This window comes from Nerophis ophidion, linkage group LG19 (genome assembly GCF_033978795.1).
Source record: "Nerophis ophidion isolate RoL-2023_Sa linkage group LG19, RoL_Noph_v1.0, whole genome shotgun sequence".
NCBI classification, from domain to species: domain Eukaryota; kingdom Metazoa; phylum Chordata; class Actinopteri; order Syngnathiformes; family Syngnathidae; genus Nerophis; species Nerophis ophidion.
In genome coordinates, this window is record NC_084629.1 from 25022225 (window position 1) to 25050069 (window position 27845).

At 38.2% G+C, this 27845-nt stretch overlaps 1 protein-coding gene across 4 annotated transcripts in view; it reads right to left on the reverse strand.

Annotated features, from left to right (window-relative positions):
* dgkh (diacylglycerol kinase, eta) overlaps positions 1 to 27845 on the reverse strand; it is a 156479-nt gene that overhangs the window by 69736 nt on the left and 58898 nt on the right. For 2 of the 4 annotated variants that reach the window (XM_061879650.1, XM_061879652.1), the window contains 2 exons: positions 16926 to 17030; positions 2411 to 2543 (listed from right to left, as the gene is read on the reverse strand). In XM_061879650.1, the coding sequence (XP_061735634.1) occupies positions 2411 to 2543; positions 16926 to 17030 (238 nt within the window). Of the gene's footprint in view, positions 1 to 2410; positions 2580 to 16925; positions 17031 to 27845 lie in introns of all 4 variants that reach the window. The other 2 variants (XM_061879649.1, XM_061879651.1) reach the window with 2 other exon arrangements.

Sequence of the window (27845 nt, forward strand, 5' to 3'; positions counted from 1 at the left end):
ATCATAAAACAAACAGATATTTTTTTTTACACATTGACGAATCATAATACGGACAGAAATATTTATTTTTTTACACACAGTCAAATCAAAATACGGACAGACATTTTTTTTTTACACAGACAAATCATAAAACGGACAGACATTTTTTACACACAGACAGAAATATTTTTTTTACACATAGACAAATAATACGGACAGCCATATTTTTTACACACAGACAAATCATGATACGGACAGACATTTTTTACACATAGCAAAATCATAATTCGGACAGACATTTTTTACACACAGAAAAATCATGATACGAACATACTTTTTTTTTTTCCACACATTTTTTACATACATATTTTTTTGCACACAGACACATCAGAATGCCGAAAGATAGACATATTTTTTACACACATACAAATCATAATACGGAAGACATATATTTTTTCACGCACAGACAAATCATAATACGGACAGACATATTTTACACAAAGACAAATCATAATACGGACGGACATATGTGTTTTACACACAAATCATAATTCCGACAGACATATTTATTTACAGACAGACAAATATATTTTTTTACACATAGACAAAATAATACGGACAGACATATTTTTTACACACAAATCATAATACGGACACATATACTTACACACAGTCAAATCATAATACAGACACATATTTTTTTACATACAGTAAAATCTAATATATAGACAGACATTTTTTACACACAGACAAATCATAATGCAGACAGAGATATTTTTTTTTTACACACAGTCAAATCATAATACGGACAGACATGTTTTTTTTTTACAAACCGACAAATTATAATAGGGACAGACAGATTTTTTACAGACAGACAGAAATATGTATTTTTTACAAATAGACAAATAATACGGACAGAAATATTTTTTACACACAAATCATAAGGACAAACATATTTTTACACACACACACACACAAATCATGATACAGACAGACACATTTTTTACACTCAGTCAAATCATAACATTGACAGAAATATATTTTTTTACACAGTCTAATCACAAAACAAACAGATATTTTTTTTACACATTGACAAATCATAATACGGACAGAAATATATATTTTTTTACACACAGTCAAATCATAAAACGGACAGACATTTTTTCTACACAGACAGAAATATTTTTTTTACACACAGTCAAATCATAATACGGACAGACATGTTTTTTTTACAAACAGACAAATTATAATAGGGACAGACATATTTTTTTTTAACACAAATCATAATTCGGACAGACATATTTTTTACAGACAGACAAATATAATTTTTTTACAAATAGACAAATAATACGGACAGAAATATATATTTTTTTACACAGTCAAATCAAAATACGGAGAGACATTTTTTTTTACACAGACAAATCATAAAACGGACAGACATATTTTACACACAGACAGAAATATAATTTTTTTACACATAAACAAATAATACGGACAGACATATTTTTTACACACAGACAATTCATGATACGGACAGACATTTTTTACACATAGCAAAATCATAATTCGGACAGACATATTTTTTACACACAGAAAAATCATGATACAAACATACTTTTTTTTTTACACACATAATACGGACATACATATTTTTTTGCACACAGACACATCAGAATACCGAAAGACAGACATATTTTTTACACACAGACAAATCATAATACGGACAGCCAGATATATTTTTTCACACACAGACAAATCATAATACGGACAGACAGATATATTTTTTTAACAGACAGACAAATCATAATACGGACAGACATATTTTTTTACACGCAGACAAATTATAATACGGACAGACATATTTGTTTTTACACACAGAAAACTCATAATATGGATAGAAATATTTTTTTTACACGCAGACGAATCATAATGCGGACAGAAACCTTAAAACAAACACGTGGATCTGATTACACACACACATACATTGATAGACAGGCACACACATTAGTACACCAACATGTCAATTGGATTACAAACACACAGATTGAGATATAGGTTTGCAAATCATTTTGCGACAATAATACTTCCATAAATGTCACACTAAACTTTTTTTTTTGCCTGTACCTTTCACACAGAAGCCAGCAGTGTGGATCATTACACAACTAAGCAGTGGAAAAAGAGCAGCTATATGAATTTCAAAATTCCCTTTCCCACAGAGATCCCCAAAGTTGGTGCATCAAAGTCTAAAGCTGTGACTTTTTAAGTAGTTCCTTTCAACAGAATCCTTAGAAGTCCCACAGAAAGAACCTTTTGTATGGTATACCCCATCAGTTTGTGCAATGTTAGAATGAGCCAAGTCAGGTTGTGGTTGTCCATATAAATCCTACCTATTGTGTACGTCAGGTGTAAGTGTGTGCGTTTTCTTACGTACCTTCGCAGGAGAGGCCGTGGGACGTGACCCCGGACAAGCTGTCTTTGCAGACGTTGCAAAAAGTGGGCCGTGCGTGGGAGCAGGCGTACCAGTTGTGCATCCCTGAGAAATGTTCCACATTAAACTGAGCCGTCTGGCAAAGGAGAGGTTGAGAATAGGTTGGCAGCAACTGGGATGGCGGGTACAGAACAACAAGGTAACATCACTATCACAACTATACAGGATCTGACAGCATCATTATTATTATTGTCAATACCAATATAGATGATGAATAACAGAGTAATCAGTAGGGATGGCATAACAAAAAATGTACTGATACTAAACTTGGTATCGATACTGTTGATATTTATACTCACATTTGTTAACATTCAAGAGCTCTAGGTGAGCAGCGAGCTTATCCTCCTACAGTGTGCAGTGTAGCATGTCTAGCTATTCGTCATCTTCCAGTGATGATACTACAGTTTGTAGTAAGATACATTGTTTGCCACCATGGAGGCAAGGACGCAGACTTAGAAGTGGTTTTGCACTGTGGAGGGACGTTTGCAAAGACGCTAGAGTGCGTCAAATTTGCGGGACAAAGCCAGAAAGTGTCATCAACATGCATTATATCTACATAACGATGGTATTAGAAGCTCTATTGTAGACCAAATGTATTGCATTTATATGGTATACCTTAGTGTATCGCATCAACACAGCCATTATTGTGTAAATATCAGGCAACACAAGTGAGTCCAACTCGGAATGAAAATGTCCAAATTGTATCCTGGGTGTTATGTAGAATTTCCTTTATCCTCCTGGACATAGAATTGATCAGAGCTGCACAGATCATTACTGAAACACTATTATACTCCTCCACCATGACTAGGGATGTCCCAATCCGCTATTGGTATCGGCAAAAAATCACATTATATCCTCTTGCGTTTACGGTCTCCGATATAAGCGCGCCAATACAAGCAGTCCGGCAGCATGTTTACTTGTGCAGAGCTGGGCAGCCAGTTAACATCTAAATGTCCAACAATAGGTACACAATTTTGGACTTGTATTTATTTTAGTCAAATCATTTAAAAGAAGGTAAACACAGTAGGCTAAAGGGTACTAAGAGCTAGAAGTTACACAACAACTAAGCACAAAATTGATTAACAAAGCAGTTTAAAACAACACATTTGTCAGTATATAAAAGTATCAAATAGTACAATTGCATATTATAAAGTCTTCAAAGACAGAAGCATATTAGAAAGTATCCAGTAACAATTGTGTCTGTATCATTCAATTTTCTGTATCATGAGCTAAGCTCACATTGTGGTTATTATGAACATTGTGCATTATGGTGGCCACTATATGTTGCCAAAAAAAAACAATTACCAAATCAACTGAAAGTCAACATAAGACCAGAATCTCAGACCATTTATTGATTTGATCACATTCTGCTTCCTGGGATTCAGAATCGTTTCTCGATTCAGATCGATTCTTGCAAAGTATGATTTGGTTGAATAATTACAAAAACTCCTTCTGGTTGCATAAAGATGGCCAAAAACATAAAATCCTACACGCAAAAAGAAAAAAGAAATATATATATATGTATATATATATATATATATATATATATATATATATATATATATATATAAGAACACCACTTCCCTCCATCCTGAAGCCGGATTTAAATGGAAGATGCGAGACTACTGGTCTGGGTAAGGAGTCAGTTAAATTAGAACAAGTTTTTTCTGCTTTGATTGTTTCAGAGTTGGACATGTGTTTTACTGAGGTGGCAAACTATGGTGTGTGCAGTTTATCAAAGCAACAAACAAACAATCGGAACATGCGTTCTACTGAGTTGGCAAACTATGATGCGTGCAGTTTATCAAAGCAACAATCAAACAATTGGAAAATTCCCGTCGTATCAATTCCTAGATATGGTCGTAATTATACTAAATGCACTGGGCATAATAAACACAACATTATTAATATTGCTACTACGGATAATTTGATCAAGAATTCCCTAAAACAGCCCACTACCTATAATATAGGTTTTTTAAACATAAGATCATTGTCTCCCAAAACGTTGTCAGTTAATGATATCATCAGAGACAACAATCTTAACGTCATCGGTCTCAGCGAAACCTGGCTTAAACCACTCAGCGAAACCTGGCTTAAACCAAACAACTTTTTTGCGCTAAATGAGGCATGTCCTCCTAACTTTACACATGCGCATATTGCCCGTCCTCTTAAAAGGGGTGGGGGGGTCGCACTAATATACAACGAAAACTTTAACCTTAGTCCTAACATAAATAATAAATATAAATCGTTTGAGGTGCTTACTATGAGGTCTGTCACACCGCTGCCTCTACACCTGGCTGTTATCTACCGCCCCCCAGGGCCCTATTCGGACTTTATCAATGAATTCTCAGAGTTCGTTGCTGATCTAGTGACACACGCCGATAATATAATCATAATGGGGGACTTTAATATCCATATGAATACCCCATCGGACCCACCGTGCGTAGCGCTCCAGACTATAATTGATAGCTGTGGTCTCACACAAATAATAAATGAACCCACGCATCGCAACGGTAATACGATAGACCTAGTGCTTGTCAGGGGTATCACCGTTTCCAAAGTTATGATACTCCCGTATACTAAAGTATTGTCCGATCATTACCTTATAAAATTCGAGGTTCAGACGCATATTCGTCAAACTAATAATAATAATAACTGCTATAGCAGCCGCAATATTAATACGGCCACAACGACAACTCTTGCTGACCTACTGCCCTCGGTAATGGCACCATTCCATAAATATGTGGGCTCTATTGATAACCTCACTAACAACTTTAACGACGCCCTGCGCGAAACCATTGATAACATAGCACCGCTAAAGTTAAAAAAGGCTCCAAAAAAGCGTACCCCGTGGTTTACAGAAGAAACTAGAGCTCAGAAATTATTGTGTAGAAAGCTGGAGCGCAAATGGCGCACGACTAAACTTGAGGTGCACCATCAAGCATGGAGTGATGGTTTAATAACTTATAAATGCATGCTTACCTTAGCTAAAGCTAAATATTACTCAAATCTCATCCACCGTAATAAAAACGATCCTAAATTTTTGTTTAGTACGGTAGCATCGCTAACCCAACAAGGGACCCTTTCCAGTAGCTTCACCCACTCAGCTGATGACTTTATGCAATTCTTTAGTAAGAAAATTGAAGTCATTAGAAAGGAGATTAAAGACAATGCGTCCCAGCTACAACTGGGTTCTATTAACACAGATACGATTGTATATACGGCGGATACTGCCCTCCAAAATAGTTTCTCTCGTTTTGAGGAAATAACATTAGAGGAATTGTTACAACGTGTAATTGGAATACAACAAACAACATGTTTACTTGACCCTCTTCCTGGGAAACTGATCAAGGAGCTCTTTATATTATTAGGTCCATCAGTGCTAAATATTATAAACTTATCACTTTCCTCGGGCACTGTTCCCCTAGCATTCAAAAAAGCGGTTATTCATCCTCTTCTTAAAAGACCTAACCTCGATCCTGACCTCATGGTAAACTACCGACCGGTGTCTCACCTTCCCTTTATTTCAAAAATCCTCGAAAAAATTGTTGCGGAGCAGTTAAATGAACACTTAGCGTCTAACAATCTACGTGAAACCTTTCAATCCGGTTTCAGGGCAAATCACTCCACGGAGACAGCCCTCGCAAAAATGACTAATGATCTATTGCTAACGATGGATTCTGATGCGTCATCTATGTTGCTGCTCCTCGATTTTAGCGCTGCTTTCGATACCGTCGATCATAATATTTTATTAGAACGTATAAAAACACGAATTGGTATGTCAGACTTAGCCCTGTCTTGGTTTAACTCTTATCTTACTAATAGGATGCAGTGTGTCTCCCATAACAATGTGACCTCGGACTAAGTTAAGGTAACGTGTGGAGTTCCCCAGGGTTCGGTCCTTGGCCCTGGACTCTTCAGCATCTACATGCTGCCGCTAGGTGACATCATACACAAATACGGTGTTAGCTTTCACTGTTATGCTGATGACACCCAACTCTACATGCCCCTAAAGCTGACCAACACGCCGGATTGTAGTCAGCTGGAGGCGTGTCTTAATGAAATTAAACAATGGATGTCCGCTAACTTTTTGCAACTCAACGCCAAAAAAACGGAAATGCTGATTATCGGTCCTGCTAGACACCAACCTCTATTTAATAATACAACTCTAACATTTGAGAACCAAACAATTAAACAAGGCGACACGGTAAAGAATCTGGGTATTATCTTCGACCCAACTCTCTCCTTTGAGGCACACATTAAAAGCGTTACTAAAACGGCCTTCTTTCACCTCCGTAATATCGCTAAAATTCGCTCCATTCTGTCCACTAAAGACGCTGAGATCATTATCCATGCGTTTGTTACGTCTCGTCTCGACTACTGTAACGTATTATTTTCGGGTCTCCCCATGTCTAGCATTAAAAGATTAAAGTTGGTACAAAATGCGGCTGCTAGACTTTTGACAAGAACAAGAAAGTTTGATCACATTACGCCTGTACTGGCTCACCTGCACTGGCTTCCTGTGCACTTAAGATGTGACTTTAAGGTTTTACTACTTACGTATAAAATATTACACGGTCTAGCTCCATCCTATCTTGCCGATTGTATTGTACCATATGTCCCAGCAATAAATCTGCGTTCAAAGGACTCCGGCTTATTAGTGATTCCCAAAGCCCAAAAAAAGTCTGCGGGCTATAGAGCTTTTTCATTTTGGGCTCCAGTAATCTGGAATGCCCTCCCGGTACAAGTTCGAGATGCCACCACAGTAGAAGCATTTAAGTCTCACCTTAAAACTCATTTGTATACTCTAGCCTTTAAATAGACTCCCTTTTTAGACCAGTTGATCTGCCGTTTCTTTTCTTTTTCTCCTATGTCCCACTCTCCCTTGTGGGAGGAGGGGGTCCGGTCCGATGGCCATGTACTGCTTGCCTGTGTATCAGCTGGGGACATCTCTGCGCTGCTGATCCGCCTCCACTTGGTATGGTTTCCTGCTGGCTCCGCTGTGAACGGGACTCTCGCTGCTGTGATGGATCCGCTTTGGACTGGACTCTCGCGACTGTGTTGGATCCATTATGGATTGAACTTTCACAGTATCATTTTAGACCCGCTCGACATCCATTGCTTTCCTCCTCTCCAAGGTTCTCATAGTCATCATTGTCACCGACGTCCCACTGGGTCATTATTGTCACCGATGTCCCACTGGGTGTGAGTTTTCCTTGCCCTTATGTGGGCCTACCGAGGATGTCGTAGTGGTTTGTGCAGCCCTTTGAGACACTAGTGATTTAGGGCTATATAAGTAAACATTGATTGATTGATTGATATATATCTATATATATATATATATATACATATATATATATATATACATATATATATATATATATATATATCTATGTATATATATATATATATATATATATATATATACATATATATATATATATATATATATAATGTATATATATATATATATATATACATACATATATATATATGTTTGTGTTTATATGTATGTATGTGTGTATATATGTATGTCTATATGCATGTATATATATATATACATATGTTTATATAAATAGATAAGTATGTATATAAGTATTATGAGTGTGGTGAAAAATCAATTCTAATTTGAATGGCGATTCTCACGTTGTGCGATTCAGAATCGATTCTCTTTTTTTTTTTTTTTTTAAATCGTTTTTTTTTTCTTTTTTTATCAATCCAACAAAAAAATACACAGCAATACCATAACAATGCAATCCAATTCTAAAACCCATCCTGACCCAGCAACACTCAGAATTGCAATAAACAGAGCAATTGAGGAGCCACAAACACGACACAGAACAAACCAAAAGTAGTGAAACAAAAATGAATATTATCAACAACAGTATCAATATTAGTTATAATTTCAGCATAGCAGTGATTAAAAATCCCTCATTGACATTATCATTAGACATTTATAAAAATAAAAAAAAGAACAATAGTGGCTTACACTTGCATCGCATCTCATAAGCTTGACAACACACTGTGTCCAATATTTTCACAAAGATAAAATAAGTCAATTTTTGGTTTGTTTAATAATTAAAACAAATTTACATTATTGGAATCAGTTGATAAAACATTGTCCTTTACAATTATAAAAGCTTTAAAAAAAAATCTACTACTCTGCTAGCATGTCAGCAGACTGGGGTTCATCCTGCTGAAATCCTATGTATTGAATGAACACAGAATCGTTTTGAGTCGGAAAAATATCGTTTTTGAATCGAGAATCGCAAGTGAAACGAAAAAATTTATTTATAATCGAATCGCGACCCTAAGAATCGATATTGAATCGAATCGTGGGACACACAAAGATTCGCAGCCCTAATAAATATTTATATATGTACAGTATGTAAGTATATATCTATATATGTATGTATATATTTATATATATATATATATCAATCAATCAATCAATGTTTACTTATATAGCCCTAAATCACTAGTGTCTCAAAGGGCTGCACAAACCACTACGACATCCTCGGTAGTCCCACATAAGGGCAAGGAAAACTCACACCCAGTGGGACGTCGGTGACAATGATGACTATGAGAACCTTGGAGAGGAGGAAAGCAATGGATGTCGAGCGGGTCTAACATGATACTGTGAAAGTTCGATCCATAATGGATCCAACACAGTCGCGAGAGTCCAGTCCAAAGCGGATCCTATATATATATCTATGTATGTATGTATGTATGTATGTATGTATGTATGTATGTATGTATGTATGTATGTATGTATATATATATATATATATATATATATATATATATATATATATATATATATATATATATATATATATCCATCCATCCATCCATCCATTCATTTTATACCGCTTATTCCCTATGGGGTCGCGGGGGGCGCTGGTGCCTATCTCAGCTACAATCGGGCGAAAGGCAGGGTACACCCTGGACAAGTCCCCAGCTCATCGCAGGACCAACACAGAAAGACAGACAACATTCACACTCACATTCACACACTAGGGCCAATTTAGTGTTGCCAATCAACTTATCCCTAGGTGCATGTCTTTGGAAGTGGGAGGAAGCCGGAGTACCCGGAGGGAACCCACGCATTCACGGGGAGAACACGCAAACTCCACACAGTAAGATCCCGAGCCCGGGATTGAACCCAGGACTACTCAGAACTTTCGTATTGTGAGGCAGACTCACTAACCCCTCTGCCACCGTGAAACCCTCTATATATATATATATATATATATATATATATATATATATATATATATATATATATACATATACATACATACATATATATATATACATACGTATATATATATATATACATATATACATATATATATAGATATACATATATATATATATATATATATATATATATATATATATATTTATTTTTCTATAATTTTTTAAATTTCTTTATTAAATTATTAATCGACTTAGAATCAGGATGAAAGGATAAATAAGAATCGTACTTCGGATGTGAATTGATTTCCTTTTTTGCACCACTAACAGTTAAAAATAAATAGGTTAGTGTCTTTAAAACCTACCATTGTTATTTGACTAATTACACTTGATCAAGCCTTTTTGAAACATTCCACACGCGGCGGGTGCAGGCGGCGCAAGGTGAACAACAGTATGGGGAGACCTGGAGGGTCTTCAATGAGATGACAGGGCGGAAGAGGACCAAGGAGGGACAGGTGGAGGGACACAGCCCGGAGTAAAGGGTGACAAGCTGGTTCAGTCACTTCAAAAGGCTGCTGTGAGAAACAGCAGACGCAGCTGAGGAAGAAGAAATACCATCAGCCCTCCCAAACCTGAACATCAATGATGGTCCCTTCACACTCAGAGAGCTCGCCAGGGTAAAAGCCACAGTAAGAGTGGGAAAAAGAGCTGGCCCAGACAGCATACCCCCAGAGGTCGTGAAGAACTGTGATCTCGATGACATCATTCTAGAGTTCTGCAACCTTTCTCTGCTGCACAATCGGCTGCCTGATATGTGGTCTCTATCAAACATCGTGCCAGTGCCCAAATCCGGAGACCTCTCGAAGCCAGACAACTACCGAGGCATCAGCCTGACCTGTATCACTGCGAAAGTCTACTACCGCATGATCCTAAACAGGCATGCAATCGACGCTCACCTGAGAGTAAATCAGAATGGCTTTCGAGAAGGACGAACAACTACAGCCCAGATCTTGGCAGTGAGGAGATTGATTGAGGAGGTGAGGAAGGACAAACTGACTGCAGTCCTATGCTTCAGACTTCAAAAAGGCATTTGACTCGATACATCGAGGCACGATGGTGAAGATCTTGAAGAAATACAGTATTCCTCCGAACATACTCCGAGCAATAGAGTCCATGTACGCAGGAACACGAGCCAGGGTGGTGACCCCAGATGGCAACAGCGAGGAGTTTGATTCCTGGCTGGAGTTATACAAGGGGATACACTAGCCCCCTTCCTCTTCATCATAGTCCTTGATCATGCGCTCAGGAAGGCAATAAATGGGCGAGAGCAGGGCTTCACGCTGACACCAAGGAAGTCGAGTCGACAACCGGCAGTGGTCCTGACAGACCTTGACTATGCGAATGACATCAGTCTGCTCTCCAACAATGTGTAACAAGCACAAAAACTACTACACAGGGTAGAGCTAGAGTGTGCCAAGGTTGGCCTTAGGCTAAATGCCAAGAAAACTGAGGTCATGACCTACAACGTTCCACCAGAACATCAACCTCTGGCAACAGCAGGATGCACTGTGCTGAAAGAAGTTGAGGACTTCAAATACCTGGGCGCATGGGTCAACTCAACTGAGCAAGATCTAAAAGTGAGGAAGGCACTTGCATAGAGGGCCCTGAACGGCATGACCAGTGTATGGAACTCAAACCTCCTCGCCAAATTAAACTCAGCTTCTTTTACGCGACAGTTCAGTCCGTTCTCCTCTATGGCAGCGAATGCTGGACCCTGCAGCCAACCCTGGAGAAGTCTCTGGATGGTTGCTACACCAGGATGCTGCGTGCAGTGCTTAACATCAACAAGAGTGCGCACGTAACCAACAGAATCCTCTACAAGGGAATACCAAGGGTGAGCGAGAAGATTGCTGTAAGGAGAATGAGACTAGCAGGACAATGCCAAAGGCATCAGGAGCTGCCAGCCAGCAAATTGCTGCTGTGGTAACCAACACATGGGCACCGGTCAAGAGGACGTCCTACACTAACATACGTGGACATACTCAAGAAGGATGCAGGAGCTCAGAGTACCAGGGAACTGGCCAAATGCATGGAGAATCGGGATGACTAGAAGCAACGATGGAAGGCTCGTCTGAGGACGACCTAGAGAGACATCCAAAAAATAATGCCTGATTTGTGTGGATCGCACATCAGATGAACTTCGGTATCAGGCAATACTCAGGGCTCCTTTATCGGTATCATATCAGAAGTGACAAGCGTGTGTCAGGACACCACTAATGAAGACATCACAGCAGGATGTTAGACATCTTGGACTCACTGCCATCACAATATCAAAGTGATGTTGGAATTCATCTTCCGCTCGATGAACCGCAGCTCCCCCCGTGCCGGTAGCACTCATGCACACAACCCCCATCTTAACTCTAGGTAATATGCAATTATCATGGTGCTCACTTGTGTTGCCGCCTATCTAGGCACCAATGTGTTGAGCCACCTAAACGGGCTGCAAATAACCTTTTACTACAAATTTTTCGGGATCACGTGTCAAAATAAGCCCTTCTGGTGGCGAGTGCGGGGGCCGTGCTCCCCCATCCAGTGTCACAATGTAACCTGGACACCATTGTTGACGCTCGTGCTCGTTCTGCATGTGTGTGTCCACCCCCTGCAACAGCTCTGGGGGTGCAGCTGCATTGCAGTGCAGAAAACAGAGCGAGGTGGTGGGGGTAGTCGGGTGGGGAGTCTTATATAAGATTTTCTTCTTAAATCGCCTAAATTTGCATGCAGCACCGCCGTTGTCAACACTTTCATTTGTTGCATCAACACCATAAAAAAAAGAAAGAAAAGTGTCCTGCCTGAACTGAACATATACAGTCATTGCAGGTCATAAGGAGTTGCCATATTTTTTTTTACATCACATACTGCATATGTGCATGTGTGTTTACGTTACATATTGCATATGTGCATGTGTGTTTGCGTTACATACTGTATATGTGCATGTGTTTACGTTACATACTGAATATGTGCATGTATGTTTACCTTACATACTGTATATGCGCGTGTGGGTTTACGTTACATACTGCATATGTGCATGTGTTTACATTACATAATGCATATGTGCATGTGTTTACGTTACATACTGCATATGTGCATGTGTAAGTTTACGTTACATACTGCATATGTGCATGTGTTTATGTTACATACTGCATATGTGCATGTGTGTTTACGTTACATACTGCATATATGCATGTGTTTACGTTACATACTGCATATGTGCATGTGTGTTTACGTTACATACTGCATATGTGCATGTGTGTTCATGTTACATACTGCATGTGTGTTTACGTTACGTACTACATATGTGTTTACGTTACATACTGCATATGTGCATGTGTGTTTACGTTACATACTGCATATGTGCATGTGTTTACGTTACATACTGCATAAGTGCATGTGTGTTTACGTTACATACTGCATATGTGCATGTGTGTTTACGTTACATACTGCATGTATGTTTACATTACGTACTACATATGTGTTTACGTACATACTGCATATGTGCATGTGTGTTTACGTTACATACTGCATATGTGCATGTGTGTTACCTTACATACTGTATATGCCCGTGTGGGTTTACGTTGCATACTGCATATGTGCATGGGTTTACATTACATAATGCATATGTGCATGTGTTTACGTTAAATACTGCATATGTGCATGTGTGTTTACATTACGTCCTGTATATGTGCATGTGTAAGTTTACGTTACATACTGCATATGTGCATGCGTTTACGTTACATACTGCATATGTGCATGCGTTTACGTTACATACTGCATATGTGCATGTGTGTTTATGTTACATACTGCATATGTGCGTTCACCTTACATACTGCATGTGTGTTTACGTTACGTACTACATATGTGTTTACGTTACATACTACATATGTGCATGTGTTTACGTTGCATACTGCATATGTGCATGTGTTTACGTTACATACTGCATAAGTGCATGTGTGTTTGCGTTACATACTGCATATGTGCATGTGTGTTTACGTCACATACTGCATGTGTGTTTACATTACGTACTACATATGTGTTTACGTCACATACTGCATATGTGCATGTGTGTTTATGTTACATACTGCATATGTGCATGTGTGTTTATGTTACATACTGTATATATGCGTGTGGGTTTACGTTACATACTGCATATGTGCATGTGTTTACATTACATAATGCATATGTGCCTGTGTTTACGTTACATACTGCATATGTGCATGTGTTTACGTTACATACTGCATATGTGCATGTGTTTACGTTACATACTGCATATGTGCATGTGTTTACATTACATAATGCATATGTGCCTGTGTTTACGTTACATACTGCATATGTGCATGTGTTTACGTTACATACTGCATATGTGCATGTGTTTACGTTACATACTGCATAAGTGCATGTGTGTTTACGTTACATACTGTATATGTGCGTGTGGGTTTACATTACATACTGCATATGTGCGTGTGGGTTTACGTTACATACTGCATATGTGCGTGTGGGTTTACGTTACATACTGCATATGTGCATGTGTTTACATTACATAATGCATATGTGCATGTGTTTACATTACATAATGCATATGTGCATGTGTGTGTTTACGTTACATACTGCGTATGTGCATGCGTTTACGTTACATACTGTATATGTGCGTGTGTGTTTATGTTATATGCTGTATATGTGCATGTGTCTTTACGTTACAGACTGCATCTGTGCATGTGAGTTTACGTTACATACTGTATATGTGCATGTGTGTTTACATTACAAACTACATATGTGTTTACGTTACATACTGTATATGTGCATGTGTGTTTACGTTACATGCTGTATATGTGCATGTGTATTTACGTTACATGCTGTATATGTGCATGTGTGTTCATGTTACGTACTACATGTGTTTACGTTACATACTGTATGTGTTCACGTTACATACTGCATATATGCATGTGTGTTTACGTGACATACTACATATGTGTTTATGTCACATACTGTATATGTGCATGTATGTTTACGTTACGCACTGCATATGTGCATGTGTGTTTACGTTACATAATGCATATGTGCATGTGTGTTTAGGTTACGTACTGCATATGTGCATGTGTTTACGTTACATACTGCATATGTGCATGTGTGTTTACGTTACGTACTGCATATGTGCATGTGTGTTTACGTTACATACTGCATATGTGCATGTGTGTTTACGTTACATACTACATATGTGTTTATGTCACATACTGTATATGTGCATGTGTGTTTACATTACGTACTGCATATGTGCATGTGTTTACGTTACATACTGCATATGTGCATGTGTGTTTACGTTACATACTACATGTGTTTATGTCACATACTGTATATGTGCATGTGTGTTTACGTTATGTACTGCATATGTGCATATGTGTTTACGTTACATACTACATATGTGCATGTGTTTACGTTACATACTGCATATGTGCATGTGTTTACGTTACATACTGCATAAGTGCATGTGTGTTTATGTTACATACTGCATATGTGCATGTGTGTTTACGTCACATACTGCATGTGTGTTTACATTACGTACTACATATGTGTTTACGTCACATACTGCATATGTGCATGTGTGTTTACGTTACATACTGCATATGTGCATGTGTGTTTATGTTACATACTGTATATATGCATGTGGGTTTACGTTACATACTGCATATGTGCATGTGTTTACATTACATAATGCATATGTGCCTGTGTTTACGTTACATACTGCATATGTGCATGTGTTTACGTTACATACTGCATATGTGCATGTGTTTACGTTACATACTGCATATGTGCATGTGTTTACGTTACATACTGCATAAGTGCATGTGTGTTTACGTTACATACTGTATATATGCGTGTGGGTTTACATTACATACTGCATATGTGCGTGTGGGTTTACGTTACATACTGCATATGTGCATGTGTTTACATTACATAATGCATATGTGCATGTGTTTACGTTACATAATGCATATGTGCATGTGTGTTTACGTTACATACTGTACATGTGCATGTGTGTGTTTACGTTACATACTGCGTATGTGCATGTGTTTACGGTACATACTGTATATGTGCGTGTGTGTTTATGTTATATGCTGTATATGTGAATGTGTGTTTACGTTACAGACTGCATCTGTGCATGTGAGTTTACGTTACATACTGTATATGTGCATGTGTGTACATTACAAACTACATATGTGTTTACGTTACATACTGTATATGTGCATGTGTGTTTACGTTACATACTGTATATGTGCATGTGTATTTACGTTACATGCTGTATACGTGCATGTGTGTTTATGTTACGTACTACATGTGTTTACGTTACATACTGTATATGTGTTCACGTTACATACTGCATATGTGCATGTGTGTTTACGTTACATACTACTCCATATGTGTTTATGTCACATACTGTATATGTGCATGTATGTTTACGTTACGTAGTGCATATGTGCATGTGTGTTTACGTTACATAATGCATATGTGCATGTGTGTTTACGTTACGTACTGCATATGTGCATGTGTTTACGTTACATACTGCATATGTGCATGTGTGTTTACGTTACATACTGCATATGTGCATGTGTTTACGTTACATACTACATATGTGTTTGTCACATACTGTATATGTACATGTGTGTTTATGTTACGTACTGCATATGTGCATGTGTGTTTACGTTACATACTGCATATGTGCATGTGTGTTTACGTTACATACTACATATGTGTTTATGTCACATACTGTATATGTGCATGTGTGTTTACGTTATGTACTGCATATGTGCATGTGTGTTTACGTTACATACTGCATTGTGCATGTGTGTTTATGTTACATACTGCATATGTGCATGTGTGTTTACGTTACATACTGCATATGTGCATTGTGTTTACGTTACATACTGTATACATGCATGTGTGTTTACGTTACATACTACATATGTGTTTACGTTACATACTGTATACGTGCATGTGTGTTTACGTTATGTACTACATATGTGGTTACGTTACATACTGTATATGTGCATGTGTGTGCTAATGTTTTGCTGCTCCAGTACTCCCCACTGTGTGTCCTGGCTTTAAAATGTCTGACACAGCAGTGGTGTATGCAGCCTACAGTAATAAACGCCTCCTCTCTTAAGGTGTCGCAGACGTGTCCCCTTGTGCCTTCCCCCCGGAGCCTTACCTCGTAATGTTCTCTGGACTGGACGGACTTGAGCGAGCTGATCCAGTCCTCCATCTCCTTCCTGTTCTCGGCGCAGAGGATGAGCCTACGGAAAGGAGTGATCACCTGGACGGGGGGAAGACGCAGAGGTGAGGTGAGAAGGGTGCTCTTCCAGGCTCCGTGCTCTCGTCAGCCCGCCGGCGCTACTGAGAGGAGAGGGAGGCTCGCCTCCGTTTTTAAGGGGAGGATGAGGTGCACCCGCATCCCAAAACCCCCCACCTCCACCCTCCCCATCTCTCGCTCTCCCTCATTAAATCTTGCTCTCTCTCATCACAACACCTTCTTGAGTGTTCCACCACTTGCTTTTCTTTCGCTCTTAGCGCTTCAAAACCCTTTCAGCCAGATACATGCTGACAGGCAAAGAGTTTCATCCCCCTCACGACCCTCCAGTGTGTGAGTGTGTGTTTGTGTGTGTGTTTAAAGTTCCCTGACGGACACACAACAAGCCCACTCTCAGCTCTGCATCACTTATTCATGCGCTTCCTCATCCCGCCGCTCGCTTCGTCTTCTATCACTCTCAAAGACACCATTCGAGGCAGTAGACGACGACCACAACGTACCCCGCCGTGCATGTTTTGCATCTTCTCCTGTATTTCAATAAACACGCGCGTCAAAGCACATACGCATCCTATCCAAGTGGAGACTGTGGCGTGTAAATACTGCAGCAACGAGCTGAGCATCTGTGTGTTATTTTTTTGTCATTTCAAGACGCGTAACCTCGAATGTTAACTATCGGTAAACTTTAAAGTCGGAAGAAAAGTAAAAATTAAATATAATTATTTCCTGAAACAAATCTACTTGGCTAATGCGTGACCTGCAGTGGTTTAGCCATATTGACCAGTTTTTCTCCAAGTACCACCATAATGACCAACATTAAAACACAGTAGCGTAGTAGGCCTCAGCAGTCGTCTAAAACAATGTTTTATTTAACAAGTATATATAAAATTTTTGAGCCACTGTAACATTACACACAGTGTGAACACTTACACTGTATTTGAATAAAGGAATATACAACTTGGTACTTTAACTAAGTGATTATTTGGCGTAACACTAGATGGAGCCCGTGCACGTACCACAGTTTGAGAATCGTATTGACTCAGCACACTTGGAAACTCAGCAAAAAAGGTACTTTTACTACAAGGGTGTCCATAGTACAGACATTTGACGCCCGCAGCGTGAGTTTTGTTGGCCCACAACATGTTGTCGGAAAATAAATGGTAGAAATGTTAGAAAAAGAACAAAAAGACATACCGTATGTTTCGGACTATAAAGCGCACTTAAAATCCTTTCATTGTCTCGACAATGCACCTTATAACCGTTTTTGGTTGTGGTTACCGACATCAAAGCTATTTTATTTTGTACATGGTGAAATGATAAATGTGACCAGTAGATGGCAGTCACACAAGAGATACGTGTAAACTGCAATATGACTCAAGTAAACAACAACTTTAGATATGTTCCATTGAAAATTTAGAACATTACAGACGGCGCTCAAAAATCTATCAAAATGTTTTAGTACTACTTTGGTAAGCTATGACGCTGCACCGCTTGATGGATTGTACTGTGCTTCAACATACAAGTATTATCATGGTGTGTGTGTATCAGGTATAACATACAATCTGACGTTTTCTTTCGCAATATTATGCAAAAGCAACTTTTCTTACCTTCTGGTACCTGCTGATCTGTATTTAGGATCTGCATAAGTCAAATGTTGAAAATTTGATAACATTTTTTCACAGTGTGCAAGGGATATTTTAATATAAAAAATGCTACTTACTAACGTTAAAGACAACAAAGAGAAAGGACTATAGATCAACATAAAACAAAAAACAACTATTAGCATTGTTTTAATCTGTGACAGAAAATATTTAAAGTGCATCAACTTGCCTACATTTTAAAATCGATATCTTTAAACTATTAACATTTTGGACCGAAGTGACCATTTGATGCTGAAAAATTAAATTTAATAAACACAAAAAATTATATTAAATTCAACTTGATCAGCAACATTAACTATATAAAACACTTTAACCTACAAAACAAAAATAAACAAAAACATTTTGTGCATTTCTTTTTTCAAAATGAGGAAGTCAGAATTAATGGCTACAATAAGCATATTTTGTAGTGCACAGCTTTTGGAAGCTGAGTTTGAAATATGATACTGATAAAGCATGTTCCCCTGAGTCTCACGCACCCTCCACTGCCTCGCACCGCTCCCCTCCAAGTGGGGCAGCCCCACTATTTGAGAAAGACCAATATTGCCATCTAAAACAGCACATTTGTTGATATAAAAAGTATCAAAGAATTATAGTTGCGTTTTATTTACACATAGAAAGTATCTGGTAACAAAGGTGTCTGCATGATTCAACTTACTGCATCATGAGCCAAACTGAATTAATGTGGTCCAAAAAATTATTACCACTCCACTTCAACCTAATTACAAAGAGTATAAGTCCATTACAGATAGTTAATGATAAAAAGGTTAGTGTTTTCATTCCTATTCTTCTCTTATTGACTAATTCCACTTGATCAAACGATCGTAATATTCCACACTACAAAATACAAACCCCGTTTCCATATGAGTTGCGAAATTGTGTTAGATTGTAAATATAAACGGAATACAATGATTTGCAAATCCTTTTCAACCCATATTCAGTTGAATGCACTACAAGACAAGATATTTGATGTTCAAACTCATAAACTTTTTTTTTCCCCCAAATAATAATTAACTTAGAATTTCATGGCTGCAACACATGCCAAAGTAGTTGGGAAAGGACATGTTCACCACTGTGTTACATCACCTTTTCTTTTAACAACACTCAATAAAGGTTTGGGAACTGAGGAAACTAATTGTTGAAGCTTTGAAAGTGGAATTCTTTACCATTCTTGCTTGATGTACAGCTTAAGTTGTTCAACAGTGCGGGGTCTCCGCTGTTGTATTTTACGCTTCATAATGCGCCACACATTATCGATGGGAGACAGGTCTGGACTGCAGGCGGGCCAGGAAAGTACCCGCACTCTTTTTTTACGAAGCCAAGCTGTTGTAACACTTGTCTTGCTGAAATACGCAGGGGCGTCCATGATAATGTTGCTTGGATAACAACATATGTTGCTCCAAAACCTGTATGGACCTTTCAGCATTAATGGTGCCTTCACAGATGTGTAAGTTACCCATGCCTTGGGCACTAATACACCCCCATACCATCACAGATGCTGGCTTTTGAACTTTGCGCCTATAACAATTCGGATGGTTATTTTTTTCTTTGTTCCGGAGGACACCACGTCCACAGTTTCCAAATATAATTTGAAATGTGGACTCGTCAGACCACAGAACACTTTTCCACTTTGCATCAGTCCATTTTAGCTGAGCTCGGGCCCAGCCAAGCCGGAGGCGTTTCTGGGTGTGGTTGGTAAATGGGTTTGGCTTTGCATAGTAGAGTTTTAACTTGCACTTACAGATGTAGCGACCAACTGAAGTTACTGACAGTGGTTTAATTAAGTGTTCCTGAGCCCATGTGGTGATATCCTTTACACACTGATGTCGGTTTTTGATGCAGTACCGCCTGAGGGATCAAAGGTCCGTAATATCATCGCTTACGTGCAGTGATTTTTCTCCAGATTCTCTGAACCTTTTGATGATTTTACGGACCGTAGATGGTAAAATCCCTTAATTCCTTGCAATAGCTCGTTGAGAAATGTTGTTCTAAAACTGTTCGACAATTTGCTTACAAAGTGGTGACCCTCGCCCCATCTTTGTTTGTAAATTACTTAGCATTTGATGGAAGCTGCTTTTATACCCAATCATCGTGCCCACTTGTTCCCAATTAGCCTGCACACCTGTGGGATGTTCCATAGAAGTGTTTGATGAGCATTCCTCAACTTTATCAGTATTTATTGCCACCTTTCCCAACTTCTTTGTCACGTGTTGCTGGCATCATATTCTAAAATTAATGATTATCTGCAAAAAAAAAAGTTTATCAGTTTGAACATCAAATATGTTGTCTTTGTAGCATATTCAACCAAATATGGGTTGAAAATGATTTGCAAATCATTGTATTCCGTTTATATTTACATCTAACACAATTTCCCAACTCATATGGAAACGGGGTTTGTAATACCAGTTTGTATGATTCCAGCTGACATTGTATTGATCATGATCAGTATCGGCCAATACTAAAGTGAAAAAGTTGTATTGGGACATCCCCCTGTTATAAACGCACAAAACCTTCAACACAATGTATCCCACAACTTTAAAATCCAAGGAGAAACCATACTATTGACTTTGAATGTTACCCAACAGAGAAGATGAACGTTCCAATCAAAACGTGTTTCTTTTAACCAATCTACTTGATAAAATTCTCCCTCCAATTAAAATGAAACAAGCATGTTTGATTTGAAGGCTAACTGACCAAAAAAGATTGAGGTTGCTGAAAAGGCAAATTGGTCAGTAAAAAAGCATTCAACGAGGCGCAATTTCCAACATTCTCAAAGTTTATCATCATGTAAAAATGAAAAAAGAGGAAACACGATCAATTTTGAATGTTATCAACACAGCAAACTTGAGACAGCCGGGGTTCAAAGGGCGCGCCGATACCCGTCCAGCCGTTTAATCGGCATTAGCCATCTTTGCTACGACTCGTCTCGCCGAATGTTCCTGATTTTGCCACTGATGAATGACTGTCAAATAAACAAGGCCCGCATCAATCACCTTAATCACGGCTGCAATCCATCTGTCCCTGGAGCTCCAGTCAATACCAGCTTACTTCGCAACAACTCGTGTGTGCGTGCGTATTGTCCTTTAATTGTCCCCCGGGCTAATTATGTTAGCATTCTTCCAGGTTTATTGCGTAAGTGAAGAAGACTTCTCCCAAATGGCAGACATCGGTGCTAAGTATCAGAACTTCCTAGTTTCTCAGTCACGTGAGTTGACGTTTATATTGCATTTGTGTGTGTGTTCTTGTATTCTTACCCTTCTTGAGACATTAACAAGGAAAAGTTCCTTCCATTTGAGGAGCGGTGAACAAGTTAGGACAATAATCATGGTCCCGATACAGAAAACCATTGCATTTACAGTAATAGAGTGTCTCATCTACACCCCTGGTGGTGAGATCTGTCAAATTAGGGACGTCCCAAAAAGGAGGAATATGTTTAATTGACTGTGTCGGTTTTAAAAGTGCCCCCGCTCTGGTCCACATATGAAACAACAAGTGTGTGTAAAAATCTGAAGGGCTCCCCCTCTGGTCAACATATGTAATAACAAGTTTGTGTAAGAAATTGAAATGCGCCCCCTGTGGCCACAATTTATTCAAAAAAATTAAATAAATATGTATATAAAGACATACTGTAATAACTTGAAGTAAATAATGAAGATTAAAAACCAACTACAAACAAAACATTCAACACATTTTTTTTTTTTACTAAAAACAGTCTCTCACAATATGTCAATGTTTTTTCTTAAAAATTGGGAACATTTTCTCATATTCTTTCTGTTTTTGTAATATTGCTATAGTTTCTTGTAAAAGTATTACTTTTTTATGTCAAATTATTACTTTTTAATGCAAAATGATGACATTTGTCATATAAAATTCATTTTTTTATCACAATATTGCCATTTTTTCTGTTTGTGTATTAGCTGAACCCAATAAATTTGAAGAGGAAAAAAAATGTTTCCATATATTAGCCGCAGATAAATACGTTGCGAAATGAGTTATTTACACAGTAATATTCTGTAAATGTTTATTTACATACTTTAGTTGTTTCCAAACGGTGTCTGTAACACGGCAGTAAAACTGCTGCTCAAACAAAACAGAAGTCATTGTCATGAACCCACTAAGTGTGGGAACTCGCTCCCCTATTAGCTAAACAGACTCAATAACTCCACGGTGACAAGTTGGTGAATTCATTGAGGAATTTGTGAAACTGAAACAATACTAAAAAATAATGCCGTTGTAAGTAAATGATCCTAACACAGACACTTGTAAAGGTGTTAGCATATTAGCTAATGCTAATAACGCTAGTGTCATTACATTATGATAACATGTACAAATATGCATGAAAACAGTCCGATAGACATCACACATGGGACGGTTTAGTAAGTAGCAAACGTTGCTTGGAGTGCTAAAGAATCCATACGAGTAGAGGCGCTACAGACGGCTGGAAAACTTAACGTGACTCTTGTTGAAGAAAAAAAGCAATTCCGGTAAATGGAAGGACACTGATGACGCCAAGAACAAACAACTGTTTTTGCTTGTTTAAAAATAAAAAATAAAACTTTTTATAACCATAAATTAGTCGCTACGTCTTATAAGCCGCAGGGTTCAAAGTGTAGAAACAAAGTAAAGTAGAGGCTTTAGAGGCTTATAGTCTGGAATTTACAGTATATATGTGCATATATATATATATATATATATATATATATATATATATATATATATATATATATATATATCTATATATATATATATATAGATCTATATATATATATATAGATCTATATATATATATAGATCTATATATATATATATATATATATATATATATCTATATATATATATATATATGTAGTCTTGTGATTTTTCCCACACACACATAAAAAAAATATATATATATACACATTTATATATATATGTATATATATATACATACACATTTATATATATATATATATATATATATATATATATATACCGTTCTGCAATACATGTACTTTTATAGGTAATAAATATATATCCATCTATTTCTACTGCTCGTAATATATGTTTATTGTAATTAAATAAGCATATATGTAAATTTGATATCAAAATTTACCACACTAACGTCTGTTTTTTAAATCAATATTTATTACAACTGTGTGTGCTGTCTCAGAGTGATCTGTGATCACGTTACACAGCTGTTTTTACACTTAATCAGCAAGTGGTACAGCCATTTTTTCGAGGGTAATCGCAAATAGTCAGTTATATGACGCACCCAAACACACACACACACACACACACACACACACACACAGCTAAAATGCATCAGACATGGGAGTGTTTAGCATATCACCCATCATTAAGTGTAATGGATTGATATACCGGTATGTGTAATTTTAAATTTCATTTACATATTTTATAGTGTCTACAAAGATCAATGAGCAGGAGGTGTGTTGTGATAGTTAATTCATACCAGGAGTGGGAAAAGTTGTTTGAATGGGGTCATATATATTGATGCTATGCTCAAGTCATTGACCATCAATTGCATCTTCGCCCACAAGATGAAAGCAATATCATTCCAATTCAGACGATCTTTGTGTTAAGCTTGTGATGTCTCGTGGGACGCACTTGGCCCGCTGCCCCCCCTTCTTTGGATTCCAATCCATGTCGAAACGAATCAAACCCTTGTCTATCTTTATTTCTTTTGCACGGCAACTTTGGTTCACAGCGGGATTCCAAACCCTGCACGCATCTGTGTGCGTGCTTCTCTCCAGCCCCCTATTTCTCAAATGTATCGTGTGTCCGTCACAGCCTTTGTGCCCGTCCTCTACTCCAACGCTCCGTCTCTTTGGCAATCCATTTACTCTCACACAGTTCAGAAAATAATGTATCTTTTTTTTTTTTACTAAATTAAACTTCTAATTTTAAATTAGAATAAAATTTAAATCAATGAATTAAAACTTAAATAAACATTTTATTAAATGTAATGAAACATTTAAATTGTATTAAATTAAAACAAAATTAAAATACTTCAAAGTATTATAATAAATTTTTGTATTTTAGTTAAATAATTCTAGATTATTTAACACATATTTCAAGTTTTTTAGTCGTAGAAGTCAGAATAGTTGTTTCTTACAAAATTTCTTCAAAATGACATACCCCCTTTTAAAATTGTATTTACCGACAATAAAACTTTATTTATTGTTAACATTCCATTTAAATTATGCCTTCCCATTGTATTTTTAAAAATATCACTGTTAATCAGTTCAGTGTCAGACCATGGTCAATGAATTTCCGCAAAGTCAGAAATATTAACAATAAATGAAATATTTTCATAGCTAGAGCATCAAATATGCAAGGTTAAAATAGGTTTTAACACTATGTGAGCCCTCTAGATATGAAATAACACTCACGCAGTCACCTTTACACTTGTTTAATCCAGTATATTAAAGGCCTACTGAAATTAGATTTTCTCATTTAAACGGGGATAGCAGGTCCATTCTATGTCATACTTGATCATTTTGCGATATTGCCATATTTTTGCTAAAAGGATTTAGTAGAGAACATCGACGATAAAGTTCGCAACTTTTGGTCACTAATAAAAAAGCCTTGCCTGTACCGGAAGTAGCAGACGATGTGCGCGTGACGTCAGGGGTTGTGGAGCGCCTCACATCCTCAAATTGTTTACAATCATGGCCACCAGCAGCGAGAGCAATTCGGACCGAGAAAGCGACGATTTCCCCATTAATTTGAGTGAGGATGAAAGATTTTGGATGAGGATAGTGAGAGTGAAGGACTTAAAAAAAAAAGACGAGGGCAGTGGGAGCGATTCAGATGTTATTAGACACATGTACTAGGATAGTTCTAGAAAATCCTTTATCTGCGTATTGTGTTACTAGTGTTTTAGTGAGATTATATGGTCGTACCTGAAAGTCGGAGGGGTGTGGCCACGGGTGTGGTGACCGCCAGTGTCTCTGAGGGAAGCCACGTTTCTCGACGAGGCTAAGCAAAGGCAGCCGTTGGGGCCTGGCTGAGCTTTTTTCCCCCCTCCTCCAAGGTGGAAGCCTCCCACGTTCGGGGGAGGCCGGTCGGAGGAGGCAAGAGAGAGTCCGCAGCTGCCTCTTTGACAGGTGAACGAGGAACAACGCAAGCTCAGCTCATGTCTACGGTAAGAGCCAACTTATTACCACAATTTCTATCCGAAACCTGCCGGTTGACATGTGGTAGGGAACCATGTTCGCTTGACCGCTCTGTTCCATAGTAAAGCTTCACCGTCATCTTTCGGGAATGTAAACAAGGAAACACCGGCTGTGTTTGTGTTGCTAAAGGCAGCCGCAATACACCGCTTCCCACCTACATCTTTCTTCTTTGACGTCTCCATTATTAATTGAACAAATTGCAAAAGATTCAGCAACACAGATGTCCAGAATACTGTGTAATTATGCGATTAAAGCAGACGACTTATAGCCGGGATCGGGCTGGAACAAAATGTTCGCTAAAATCCGTTACGTCACAAACACGCGTCATCATACTGTCACGCCTATGGTTCATGTTTTGTTTTGGTCATGCTATGTTTAGTTTTTTGGACATTTAGTTCTGTTTTGCATTTCCTTGTTTGTCTTGTTACCATGCCAACTGATTTAGTTTTCATCTGTCATGTCTGATCATGAGTTTTGAATGGCCATACTACCCTGAGCATCCCCAATCTCATCTGTTCTCAAAGCTAAGCAGTGTCTGGCCTAGTTAGCACTTGGATGGGAGACTGCCTAGGAATAATAGGTGCTTTTGACCTTTTGGACTCTAAGTTCCTTTTTTTTTCACTCCCTGTTTTGTTACCATGACGACCAATCAGTTCACCTGTCTTGTCTCACACCTGTTTTCACTTATCAGTTACCAGATAGTCAGTCTGGCAACATCACCTCCTTCACAATCTCGATTATCTGCTTCATGCCTTGCTATGCTGTTCATTTTGTCCACGTACGTTTTTGTCATTCATGCCATAGCACAAGTGTTTTGTTTCATGTTTATAGTTTATAGCCTTTGTGCTAGTCTTTTGTTTCATAGCCCAAGTTTTGTACCTCCACTGTGAGCGCTTTTTGTTTGTTCCTGTTTTTAGTTTATGAGTAAATAAATTAAATATGTACCTAGCTTCACGCCGTTTCCACTCCATTCGCTTCGCACCTCGGGAAAACAACCCAAGACAAAGTCCAAGCCTGACACATACGCGTCATCATACCGCAACATTTTCAACAGGATACTTCGCGCAAAATTTAAAATTGCAATTAAGTAAACTAAAAAGGCTGTGTTGGCATGTGTTGCAATGTTAAGATTTCATCATTGATATATAAACTATCAGACTGCGTAGTCGGTAGTAGTGGGTTTCAGTAGGCCTTTAATACTGTCTGGGGCTCAGGCAGTCAGTGGCCACAATACTGAAGGGCAAAGCTCTGTTTAGTTTGGTCTCATTTGTGGCCAATACTACAGCAGTCTTGATATTCTTAGGTCATTTAGCCATTTTTATGTTTGACATTGCTTAATTTAGGCCAAACGTGTAGAATATGCTTAAAAGAGTAAGCTAGAAATATGTATTACTGTACATGAATAGAAGTTTGAATGATGCTTTAACAACAATCAGTCAAAGGAGTTCCTCAGGGAAGTGTTTTAAGTCCAACTGTTTTCTATCGAGGTCTGCTTTGCAGCAAAAATCTCACAAATATTATTTCGGATGAATACAAAAAACACTGCAAAATTTCTTCTATGAATTTTTACCAGAAAGGTGGCACTTCTCCCTATTATAAAGTTAAAGTACCACTGATAGTCACACACACAATAGGTGTTGAAATTATCCTAGTTCCTTGTTCCACCCTCCGCAGCGAGCAGCAGCGTTGGCCACGCTCAGCAATCATTTTGGTGATTTAACCCCCAATTCCAACCCTTGATGCTGAGTGCCAAGCAGGGAGGTAATGGGTCCCATTTTTATAGTCTTTGATATGACTCGGTCGGGGTTTGAACTCACGACCTACCGATCTCAGGGCGGACACTCTAACCATCATCACGTCATACAGGTGTAAAAGCCAGGTGTTCCAATACTTTTGTCTGTGTCGTGTACTGCTAAGCTGGTTGCTGTTTAGGCAAAGGGCATAGGAATCTATAATGTCATAGAATGTTTGCGTGCGTTCGTGTGTGTGTG